Genomic DNA, 12,363 nt, shown 5'->3' with positions numbered 1-12,363 from the left:
AGCAGAAAAAAGCACTCAAGAATTGTACTAGCAAGAAAGCATGGAAAGAATAAATAATTCTCAGAAAAAAAATAAAAAATTGAGTGTAAACTTACAAAATGTAGATGAAGTAAATATATTTTTCATCAGCATAAAGAATTATATTGCAAATAGCTCAGATGAGGAGTTTATCAGAACCTTTAAAAAAAATAGAATTATTTGAAATGAATTTCAATTTAAGTTAATAACAAAGTTAATACAGATTTTATAAATGTTGCTTTAAATCGCCTAAAAATAATGTTTTTCTTATTCGTTATGTGTCTAATTAAACTCGAAAAACATCATTTTATTTTCAACATCTTTAAATTTTCAGATTAAGATAGGGATATATAAATGAGAATTCAATTTTTCCACCCATTTTCTATATCATCGTTTTATTTTCTAAATAGTATTTGTATCCGGTGGAAATAGTGTTTTTCTCCCTTATCTGTAACTAATGTCTCAATTCATTATTGTATTATTGTAATGTAAAAAAAATCTATTATACCTCAAGTAAATTATTGTATTTAATAATCACGCAGTAGAATTTTTGTTTTTCTATTTAAAATGTAACGATGTGGATAAATATTTTTAAGGTTTAAAAATCCTTTTTGAATACATGAATTTACGTGCTGCGCGAATCGCCGGTCACTATCCAGAATCAAACCCAATCTCTTGCAGTGCTCAGTGCTCGACGTGTTTTATAGGCTCATTATTGATATGAATTAAGTCCCTATAATACTGTAAAAAATTTTTACGGCTACCCTTGCTCCCAAACAGCATAAATGCTGATTTCATAGAATTTAATTGTAAGCAATGATTTTTAGAAAACTCATAAACATTACCGAGGTCATAATTAATGGCAGCCACTGCTTGGAAACTTAATAATTGATACCCAATAAAATAAGTAACTCATTAATTGAGTGTGTAACTCACTGACCTTCACGAACCAAACTTTCAGCGATGTTGCCCTTAGGGTGCAGAATGGAGCCGATCATGTTGTTGCTGTTATTGGAGGAACATAGAACGATGTCGACTTCGCGTTGCAAAAGTCTCTTTTCCACGTAATATTTAGCTTCTTCGGCGTATTCGACTTTTTGGGTGGGATCCGGTCTGCCTTGGTCGTCCAGTTTGAAGCCGTTGCACCTGATCCCGGCGATCATCAAAGTGATATAGTGGAAATCCGGCAATAAAAAGGCACGAACCGTCGAACCGTCTCTCACGTGTTCGATGATCGCTTTGAACGGTTTGTTCTCGTTTTTCTCGACGAAGGCTCTAATGTTGTCCATGGACCATTTCACGTCTCTCACGTGTTCCTATTAAACGACAGAAAAAAAAAGGTTATAGTTCAGTAAATGAGGATAGACTGAAGAAATGTTCAACCTACCAGAAGAAGTGTGTAAGCCCAAACAATACATATTAATATATTAGTAATAGTAACGAGTGTGATTCAAAGTCAAAGTCACAGATAGCTTTATTATATCAGTTGTTGACACAGCCATTTGGTAAAACAAAAATTTAAATGTAAACATAAGATATAAATGATAATACTCATAATAGAAACCAAGAAATACAAAAAAAATTGAACAAATATGAAACACTAAAAACTACAATAAGAAGTCATACATTAAAATTACCTACTTAACACAACATAACACGCAAGTAACCTAGATGTAATAAAATTAAAATCGTCAATGGCGATAAACAGAAACATTAAAAGAAGCATTAAATCAAATTATCTGCATAAAACTCCTCCAAGCTATAAAATCCCTTATTTACCGAAAGCATCCTTGCTGCTCTCTTAAACTTTTTTATGCACTTTAGTTGTCTTATGTTTAAGGGTAAATGGTTAAAAAGTTTTCTACCTTCAAATACAAATAAATTCCTAACCAGACTAGAGTGAGGAATAGGCAATCCAAGCAAACAAACCTGGCGGGTCGCATAGTGTCTTTCAAGCTCAAGGTCCCCCCTAAATTTCTCAAAAATAAGTGTTACCGTTTTCAAAACAAAGAGGCAGCATAAAGTGAAAATTTTACATCTAACAAATAAATGACGACAGGATTGATTAGCAGAAAAAAAAAATGAAAACTCCAAGTCTCAGTCTCAAAATGTCTTTTTAATTAATCAGGTGGTGACATGTTTCGCTAATAAAGCATCATCAGACCTTATAGCTAGATGACCTGCTAAGTACTCTCGAGTACTTAGCAGTTTTCATTTTTTTTTCTCTAGTTACGTAGGTCTCTTTGAGATAATGGTCGAGTTCTTTCAATTTGATTAGCAGACCTTACTCCGCATAAATAGCCAACTGCCCTCTTCTGAACAAGCCATTAAACCAAGCCATTAAAAAGATACTGAGAACAGGACCCCCAGAATGAGATACCATATCGAAGGTGCGGCTCAATTAGGGCATAAGATGCATTTTTAGTTATTGCAAAATCCAAAATATTTGTTATCACTTTAAGAGCATAACACCCAGATGAGAACACGAGAGATGTGTTCCTCAAATTTTATCATCAATGGTTAAACCCAAAAATTTATTAAACTGTTGGGTTGCAACAAGACGAGAGTCCATAACAATATTATTAACGGAACCTTTAAAATTGACTATATTAGTCTTTAAAACATTAAAACTCAACAAATTTGAGTCACACCAGGTTTTTACTTCGTGAAGACCGGCAGTTTTTTTTCTTTGCTTAATTGAGACGGATCTGCATCATGCCATAAGATCGTTTGCAAACATAGTGATCTTCCCTTCAGTAAAAATTTGGGGGCGGTCGTTGACATATAAAAGAAATAGCAGTGGGCCCAAAACTGAACCCAAGGGAATACCAGCATTGACAGATAAGTCTCTTAATATTTTATCATTAAAAAGTACTCCCTGGACTCGGCCAGACAGGTAGGACTTAAACCACTTTAAACAAACACCTCTGAAATCGTATTTGCTTAACTTTCACAGCAGTATTTCATTTCAAATTCAAAAAACAAATTTTAAGAAAATAATATATAAACAAAAGTGAAAGAACGGGAAACAACAGGAAGAAGAATAAACAGTACGATTATATGTGTATCATACCAACCAAGTGACGTTATCATCTAATATCCAGTCATGAATTCTACTTTAAATTTTGTTATAAGGTTTATTTCTGAGTTCTACGGGAAGTTGTGCTGAGGTATACGTTAAAGTTTTTTGACATTTAGTTTTTGTGGTCTTTGGGATAGTTACATTCTTATTTAAAGCCTGTCTAGTGTTCTGATTGTGAGATATGAAATGCAAGTAGTGTGGATTCTTACACAGAAGCCTAACCACTGCTTTCAAGTAAATTTGATTTACTTCCAACATTCTAGTTTCTCTAGAAAAAATATCCGAGGAATACAATTTTGTTTTGTTAAACATTACCTTCAAAACATATTTTTGGGTAATCATAAGAGGTTTCAGAATGGTCTTAGTTGTTCCGCCCCATGCTGTTATGCAATAGTTTATAATTCAACCAGAGCTTGATAAATGGTCGTAAGGGTGTTTTTTTGCATAAATTGTGTTAATTGATGAAATTTTAAATAAGTATCAGAATTCGAGTGGAAATATACTCAACACGGTGGTGCCACTTTAGATTTTCATCCAAAATAACACCTAAATATTTAACCTTGGTCTGCCTTTTTATTTGCTGGGTGCAAGAACATTCAGTTATGCCACAGTCGTTTTCATGTAATGTGATCTCTTTTAATGTGCTGCATGTTCTTGAATCTACAGAAAAGCATGAAAAGCTGGACTTTTTTGAGTTTAGTGTTAAATAATTCAAACCAAGCCAAGTTTTGATTTTTTCATGGAAGACTGCACAACAGTCTTTACAACCTTAATCATTATTGCGGTATCATCTGCAAAACACACCATGTCAACATTAGGTAACAACTGCAACAATGCATTAACATATATAGAGAACAATACCGGTCAAGTACAGTTCTACCAACCTAGGCAAACTGACACATCTATTTATTTTGGTGCTTTGTGTTTTTTGGTTAATGTAACTTTCAAATAGGTTGTAAGGGATCCCTCGAATACCAATATTTTCCAGTTTTTTTAGCAGAATATCATGTGTCACAGTGTCGAACGCTTTGCTAGGGTCCAGAAATATTGCCATGCACCTCTGGTCACAGTCGAAAGACTTTCCTATCTGTTCTGTAATACTTCTGTAATACTTTTATTTTGTTTAAATCGAAATTGAATTTTTTCCTAAAAACTCGTTTAGTTTTTCTTGAAAAGTCTAAGTTTCATGCATTTCTCTATGATTTTTGAAAGATTACTGGTTAAAGGTTTGGGTCTATAATTACTAATAATTTTTTTATCTCCGGATTTATGCAACGGGGTTACAGTGGCATGTTTGAAAAAGGGAAACACGCCAGTCTCAAATACTAAATTTACAAGATGTAGAATGGCAAAAGTTGGTTTAATAAGGTTTATGATATTTTTTAAAAAATAGAGCAGGTATTTCGTCAGCCCCTGCTGCATTAGTCTTAAGAGTATTTATTAATTGAATTAATTCATTTTGCATTATAGGCTTAAGATACATAGTTTCCACTTGGATTATTTTTTGGGTTAAAGCTGGCCTGTCTCGGATTTTTAATTTTACCCGCCAATATTTTTCCAATTGTGCTGAAATAGGAATTAAAATCATCTGCAATATTATCATCTGCTACAATTTCACCACCGCAGCTGTTGTCAATTACAGCTGCATATTCACATATAATAAATTAAAAAAAATACATAAACTACAGAAGTTTTCTTAACAAAACAATTAATAAGCATACATTTAACTTGACTTTAAAAAAATCTATAGAATCATATCTGATGTGATCAGGATATATGTACATACTAAAAAATTAAAGATGAAGACAGTAAATCTTCTTTAAAAGATAAGCAAATGTCCGAATACTGTCGAGATTGTACTTCCAAATAACTTCTTCATAATAAAGTATAAACTATTGAGTTCCATGTTTGTAAAACCAATTAACAGAAGGATTCATTTAAAAAACTAATTGTTCACCTGGTTTTGATGGAATAAAAAGCCCAATTGAGGGATTCCATTTCAAAACTCGCCTTATCCTTTTTTTGGAGAAAATTAGATAAAGATGTCTATAGCATCTGTTAATAACCCTCTATATGTTAAACGAATTAAAACATGCCAATACTTAGCCCATAATAAAACCATAAGAAAAATCAAGTATCATTTCAAAACTTATCGATCCATCACATTTATCATTTCAAGAGTCATCTTGTGACCAATAGAAGCCCAGAATTCTATATACAGGTTCGTTGTGGCGTGATTTATTATTTTTACACCATTTCAAAGAGTAAATGCTAAAAATGTAGCATTAAAATGCCGTCATTCAACATCTGCTCAATGCCTACACATTAAGGAGTTTCATGACTTATTTTACTCCTTAAAAACAAAGACTGAACAATACAATTTTTTTTCTGAAATAATACAGCAGTAATGTAGGAGAATCAAAGTCGATTTAAATGTGGAAAATAATTTAATCAAATAGAGGTGGATTAAATTACCAAAGCTGTTGATGAAAAAAAAATCCAGGACATCAGTAAATTGACACCTGGGAAGAGAGAAATTAATTGCAATGTTATAATTGATTTGGAAGTATTGGGAGAATCAATGAAGAGAGTGAAGTCAAAAAGTTTTGTAAAAAAGGAATTTTAAGGCACTGATGAATTTAAATGTTGAAAAAGCTTTAAATGCTGTATTTGTTTCATGCCATAACTTGTCTTATACATGCAGTCATACCAAAACTCGTCTTGTCCATTTTATTTTATTAAATTTTGTCAAAATGGAATTAAGGGGATTTATGGAAATGCTAAAATTACTACAGTTATTATTAAAGCAATTCTATATATATAAGAATTGCTTGCATTCTATAAAACGTTTTTTGCCTATTATGAAAATTTACTCAATATGGACAAGGCAGTTTTGGAATAAAATCCCTCAATTACAAAAAAATACCCCAATTTCATTATTCATCCCTAAATTCATATTATTAATTTAGTGTTTAAAACTAGTCATGTTCCACTATACTATAACATACTATACTATCTTTTAAGACATTAAAATCTGTCTATTTTGCTATAGTAGAATCTATAATTAATTATGGCAATGTGGTTTGGGGTGGAGCAGGAGTTACAGAAACCAATAAATTTCAAATAGTGCAGAAATGGGTTATTAAAGTAATGCTCTTTAAAAGGAGAAGATATCCAACGGAGCTGGTTTATAAAGAGAGGCTTACTTTCACCACAACAGTTACATATAAAGGCAATAATTAAATTCATGTTAAAATCAGACTGGTATAATGATGATTAATAAATGATTAATAAATCATGAGGTGAATACAAGAAATGCAGCACAAAATAATGTCTTATTACAAAACCCTAAGCATTCCATATGCCTGAATATGCAAAGAAGAAATAATTAAGGGGATTATAGCAGAGAATATAATAGTTCATAAATGAAATAATGTGGTTAAGATTGGTAATTGTCTATCAGATCAATATATGTCAACCTCAGGTGTTCCCCAGGGTAGCAAGCTTGGTCCCTTGCTTTTTGTTCTTTTTATTAATGACCTGCCTGATTGTGTCTCCTCATCTGTAAGTCTGATGTATGCTGATGATTTTAAACTATTTAAAACTATTGCTGTCAAGGAAGATGCTGTAAAATTAAAAAATGACCTATGTTCTGTGGTTGATTGGTTCAAAATTAATAAGATGTCCCTTAATGTTCAAAAATGTGCTGTGGTCACTTTCACTCGTAAAGTTAACTATTTTCTTGAAGACTACTATATTGATAATACCAAAATTCTTAGAAAAAACTTTATTAGAGATTTGGGAGTAACTTATCAGACCAATATGAAATTTAATTGTCACTATAGTAAAATAGTTAATAAGGCTTACGGTTCTTTGGGTTTTGTAACAAGAAATAGTAAAAATTTTAAGGTCAGCACTATCATTAGACTTTATAATGCCCTTGTTAGCCCACATATGGAGTATGCCTCTACTAACTGGTAACCTGAAGCATCATTATATTCAGACATGATTGAGAAGGTACAGAAAAGATTTTTAAGATTTCTGTATGTCAGAAAGAACAAAGAATACCCATGTATGGTGTCATATAGGGCAATGTTAAAAACGTTTGACTTCCAGGTGCACTGTACCAGAAGGCAGAATCAGGCAGTCATTTTTATATATTTCATTGTAAATAATGTTAAATACTTGAGCTGTGATCTAATTGAATACATTTCTTTTAAGATACCAAAGACTAGCTTAAGAATAACTAATAAAGAGCTTTTTTATATAAATAATTTTAATACTACATCTCCAATCAATAATATGTTAAGGATTTGTAACAATGTCTTAAATGGCTTTGAAGATGTAGATATATTTAATATCAGGGTTAAGGAGATTAGGAGGTTGCTTGAGCATCGGGACATAGTTTAGGACTCATGTTTTTCTTTTTTCTTCTTATCTTTTTTTTTTCTTCTCTTAGGTTTAGTGTTATTGTTGTGAAATTATTTTAATATGTTTTTTTTTCTCCTATGGTATTCTTTGATTCTTTGAATGACCTTACATTTTTTCCTTTCGTCTATAATTTTAGTTTATAATTTTGGATATGTTTTGTTGCTTTATGGAGGGAGTGTCATAACATTATATTTCTTTTTTTTTAAATTTGCAATTGTATATCAATAGCTTGACCTCATGAGATTTTTTTTATTTAGAATAAGAGTGCACACATAGTATTTTTAATACAATAGTGCACTGTATATTATTAGCAGTAAGGGATAAAAATTTAGAAATATTTATTTTTGTTTAACTTATATAATTTGGGATTCTAGTAGTAGTTTAGTATTAGAATTGTAAGTACAGAGAGCTATAGTACTATGTTATACCTACTGTTGATAAATAAATAATAAATAAACTAGGTATGTTTTAAAACATCAATATGTAACTCCTATACAAATTAAAAAAAGCAGTATATAAAGCAGGATTTGAAATATGTCTTAAGAACAACTTTCAAATTATTCTTCAGTTAATAGTATTCTGTCAGACAAGTAATTTAGCTTTCATGTTGGTATTAGTATGTCAGATGCTATAGTTCAACTAACAAGTCAAATTACAAGAGACCTTTTATCAAGGTGGGTTTAGGCAAAAAATTAATTTATAATAATTTAGTAATTGATTTGCTTATTAATTAATCACTTTTTTTACAATAATCTTAATAATGTAATAGTTAGATTGCTTTATTAGCTTGAGTATATAGCAGGAGTAGCTGGTTTTACAAACTGAGATAAATTGAATTTGTTTTTTTTTACATGTAAACATCCCTTATTTTGTAATTTTTATTGTCTGGCTGCACAAATTTAATACATTGAGAAATTCTATGTTTTTTAAAGTTTGGACAATTTACTACTTACCGATGATGGACTGCTGCCCCATTTCCCTTTTCCTTGACGTTTCGCTTCATCTTCAAGCTCCCAAAGTCTAGTCAGCTCGGGGGTTGGTCTCACACCCTCTCTTCTCACAGTAACTAAACCCTCAGATACCAAAGACTCAGTAATATTTTCACCAGTGGCAATATCTATATTATAAATAGAAATTAATTAGCTTATTAAAAAAATTACAATAAAAACGTATGGGAAATATTAAGATTAATCAATTAGGATAATAATAAAATGTAGTAGTTTGTACCTTTCCCTAAGTAAACAACTCCATACTCTCTAGTGGAATTTGGTGGTTTCTCAGAGGTAAAGAGGATCTCTTTGCCGATCAGTTTCTTTCTTAAATATTCTCTTGCTTCCCAAGCCCATGGTTCATCTTTAGTTTCACCACTGTAAAAAGAAAAATGGAAATAATTTTTAAAATCAACAGGTCATGATGACATTCCTATTTCATTTTTAAAGCATATTTCAGGGCAATTGGCAAGGCCACTAGCTCATGTCATAAACTTATCAATTCAACAGGGTACCTATCCAACACTTCTCAAAATTGCTCTAGTTAAACCGGTCTTCAAAAAAGACAATCCCTCTGAACCTAAAAACTACCGTCCAATATCACTGCTCCCCAATATAAACAAGGTTTTTGAAAAAATTATATACACTAGGCTTGAAACTTATCTTGAAAAACATCAGATGCTGACAGAATTAGAGAACGGGTTTAGAAAAGGCAGATCAACAGTTAGGGCTATATATCAAGCAGTGCAGAAAATTATTAAATCAATGAATGATCAAAAAGCTACAATGGCAATTTTTCTTGACCTATCCAAGGCTTTTGACAGTGTTGACCATTCAATACTGCTTAAAAAACTAGAAGCCTATGGAATCAGAGGAGTTGCCCTCAAACTTCTAGAGTCCTATTTATCAAACCGTAGGCAGTGTGTAGTTGACAAAATGAGTGATGGTAGACAGTTCAAGTCTGGTTACAAAGAAATAAAAAAAGGTGTGCCTCAGGGCTCCGTTCTGGGACCATTGCTGTATATAATCTACACCAATGATGTCACCAATGTCTATGATGATATGGTTATGTTTGCTGATGACACAAGTCTTATATGCAGCAAAAATACAGATCAGGAGTGTGCAAATCAAGAGGCCCAAACTGTTGGATTGCTAGAAGACTGGTTTAGCATAAATAATCTTCTGCTGAATGTCAACAAAATGCAAATATTAAACTTTAAACAACGGCCTAGTGAAAGCTCTCTAGTGCAAATTGGAAGGACAGAGATAAGAACACAGCAGTCAGCTAACTTCCTTGGGGTAATGATGGATGAAAGATTGGATTGGGGTGCCCATGTTGAGTTGGTGGCAGCAAATATGTCTAGATATTGCTTCGCTTTGAGACTAATAACACAGGAGGTGGGTACAGTAGCTTCCCTTTCAGCATATCATGCCTATATACAGTCCAGAGTCAGATATGGTATAATTCTTTGGGGGAATTCGGGGGACTCTGAAAGCGTTCTTATCTTGCATAAAAGGTGCTTGAGAACTATATTCAATTTACCCTATCAGGAATCCTGTAAACCATATTTTATTAATCATAACATCCTAACATTTTATTGTATTTATATCTATGAATGTGTTTCGTTTATCCATGACAATAAAATCTTTTTTGACAATCTGAAAGGGCAACATCCGCATAATACTAGGTTCAAAAACAATTTCAAGACTTGTAAACCAAATTTTACATTTGTTAAGAAAAATGTGGTACATAGTATTTTAGATGTCTGGAATAAACTCCCAATAAACTTCAGAGAAAAATCAGATAAAGAGATAAAGAAAGATCTAAAAATATATTTGCAAGAAAAGGCCTTTTATTCTCTTCATGAGTATATGGCTGAAAATTTAAATGAAACTCTCATCTAGTATTGTGTATTAGTGCATGAGTTAATTTGTGAATGAATATTATATTTTCTTGTTATTTAATTTTTGTGTACTCGCGTTTTTGCCTTTTTATTTATATTTAAATTTAATATTTTGATAAATCATGACATGAATGGATAAGTGACTGAATGCTTTAAATTTTATAAATATTTTAATTGTATACTTAATTAAGTTACAATTTTTTTACTGACAAAATCCACACCTCACATAGGTAATAAAAAATGTGTATTGTTGTAACTACATGTTTTATGGATTTAATAAAGGATTTGTGTTGTGTGTGTACTTGAGACTAAGAAAACTCAAATGTTTTATTCCGGGCAGTCGAGTATTCAATGTTTAAATACATTTAAGGCAGTTAAACAATTTTATTATTTAAATAAGACTACAAATACAAGAAAGGAGACCGATAAATACATTTCCTGTCATTTGCGAACAAACCATTGTTGTTAAAGGGTTAAAATATAACAATTTTTCTCTTTATAATTATTATAATATTGGAATCTTTATCTATTCATGAATACAAAAAAATTGCTTAGGGAAACCTTACAATATATTGGCAAGGGTCACTGACCAATTCCAGAAATAGAACAACCTGCCATTCCTAATGATAATGCTTTTTAACCAGACATTTACAGTTATTCTAAAAACTCTAGTGATAAATAAGCGAAAGGCTAAATTTTAGTACTTACGAGGTCTCAGCTGGTCCTCCAGGTCTCCGGGCCAACTTGGGGGCAGTAATTCCAGAGAAAGCGAGTTGTTTTTCCGGTGGAGGGGCCCCGACGAATCCACATACAATAATAGAATCACCAGAGAGTATCTAGAAAGGTGAAAGCACATGCTTATGCTTACTCATGTAGAGGTTAATTTCCCAACCAAAAAAAAATGCTACTTATCACTGAATAACCGGTTTGAATATTAAAATATGATAAAAAGACCGCATTACAAGTAAAATTTTATCGGATAAACGTTGAATACTTAATTATTTCGGGCACCTTATGGTGCCAACACATCACACATCCCAGGGGCCAAATTGCTTTTTTCGGGAAAGTCTGAGAGAAACTTTTGACGAGTTTCGGTGTACTTTTGAAACTGAATATTTATGCTTCGTTTTAATTGGACTTACCTGTTTTACGATACCTCTTTTAGGCGCGGGAGCGGGTACGGGTGCTGCAGGGGTCGTCATCTTTAGTCCATATACTTCCAACTTCTACCAAGTTGTCAATTTGTTTTCAAATGAGGTTGTGGCGTACTGTCACTGTCATCTGTCAAATTACGTCAGCAGGAGAAAGCAATGGGAGCGAGAGAGAAAGAGTGAGGGGCCAACAAGGTGATCAGCGTGGACAAGGTCAAATGTGTAAGTTGCTATTATTTGGATTTTAATGGAAATAAAAAATAAACAAAACGTATTGCTTATTTAGGTTTAGTAAAATGTGCTTTTGCTCTGAAATGACTGTTATTTTAAGTGTATTAACTTGTAATCCTAGGATTACACGATTAGTGAATTATTTCAGTGTTGACAAGCTTACAGCAACAAATGAAATTTTTGACATATATAGCCTCAAATTTTGTAGCTTTTATTTTGAGGGCTCAATATTCAAACCCCAAGTAAATCTATCCTTCCCAAGCTGACTGAAAATATGCATGTAAACTTTTACTTTACTTCGGTTTTAAGGTTTTCCTGGCAACTGTGCGAACTGTAGTTATCAAAATTTCTCCATCTGTCCTAAGTCAGCTGTCACTTGCTTACTTAATGTTGTAATTTTTAAGAAAATTTTGTTAATTAAATAAATCAAACCATAATGAACCATTTTAAATTGCCAATCTATTATTAATTGATGCTTTTTTTTTTTTTTTTTTTTTTGGAGGTTGGTGGAGAAATTCTTTATGAACACTGGTTACGCGGCGCCGCCCCCAGTAGTG

General features: G+C 32.2%; 1 protein-coding gene across 2 annotated transcripts in view; it reads right to left on the bottom strand.

Annotated features, from left to right (window-relative positions):
* LOC126733577 (staphylococcal nuclease domain-containing protein 1) overlaps positions 1-11,699 on the bottom strand; it is a 74,538-nt gene extending 62,839 nt beyond the window's left edge. For both annotated transcript variants that reach the window (XM_050436924.1, XM_050436923.1), the window contains exons 1-5: positions 11,567-11,699; positions 11,133-11,260; positions 8,759-8,898; positions 8,485-8,648; positions 959-1,334 (exon numbers count right to left, since the gene is read on the bottom strand). In XM_050436924.1, coding sequence (XP_050292881.1) covers positions 959-1,334; positions 8,485-8,648; positions 8,759-8,898; positions 11,133-11,260; positions 11,567-11,626 — 868 coding nt within the window. In that variant the 5' untranslated portion in view covers positions 11,627-11,699. The remainder of the gene's footprint in view (positions 1-958; positions 1,335-8,484; positions 8,649-8,758; positions 8,899-11,132; positions 11,261-11,566) is intronic.
* Positions 11,700-12,363: the final 664 nt, after the last annotated feature.

The sequence above is a fragment of the Anthonomus grandis genome, chromosome 2 (assembly GCF_022605725.1).
Source record: "Anthonomus grandis grandis chromosome 2, icAntGran1.3, whole genome shotgun sequence".
Lineage (NCBI taxonomy): Eukaryota > Metazoa > Arthropoda > Insecta > Coleoptera > Curculionidae > Anthonomus > Anthonomus grandis.
The sequence above is the reverse complement of the archived record's forward strand: the minus strand, read 5'-3'. Positions and strand labels throughout refer to the sequence as shown.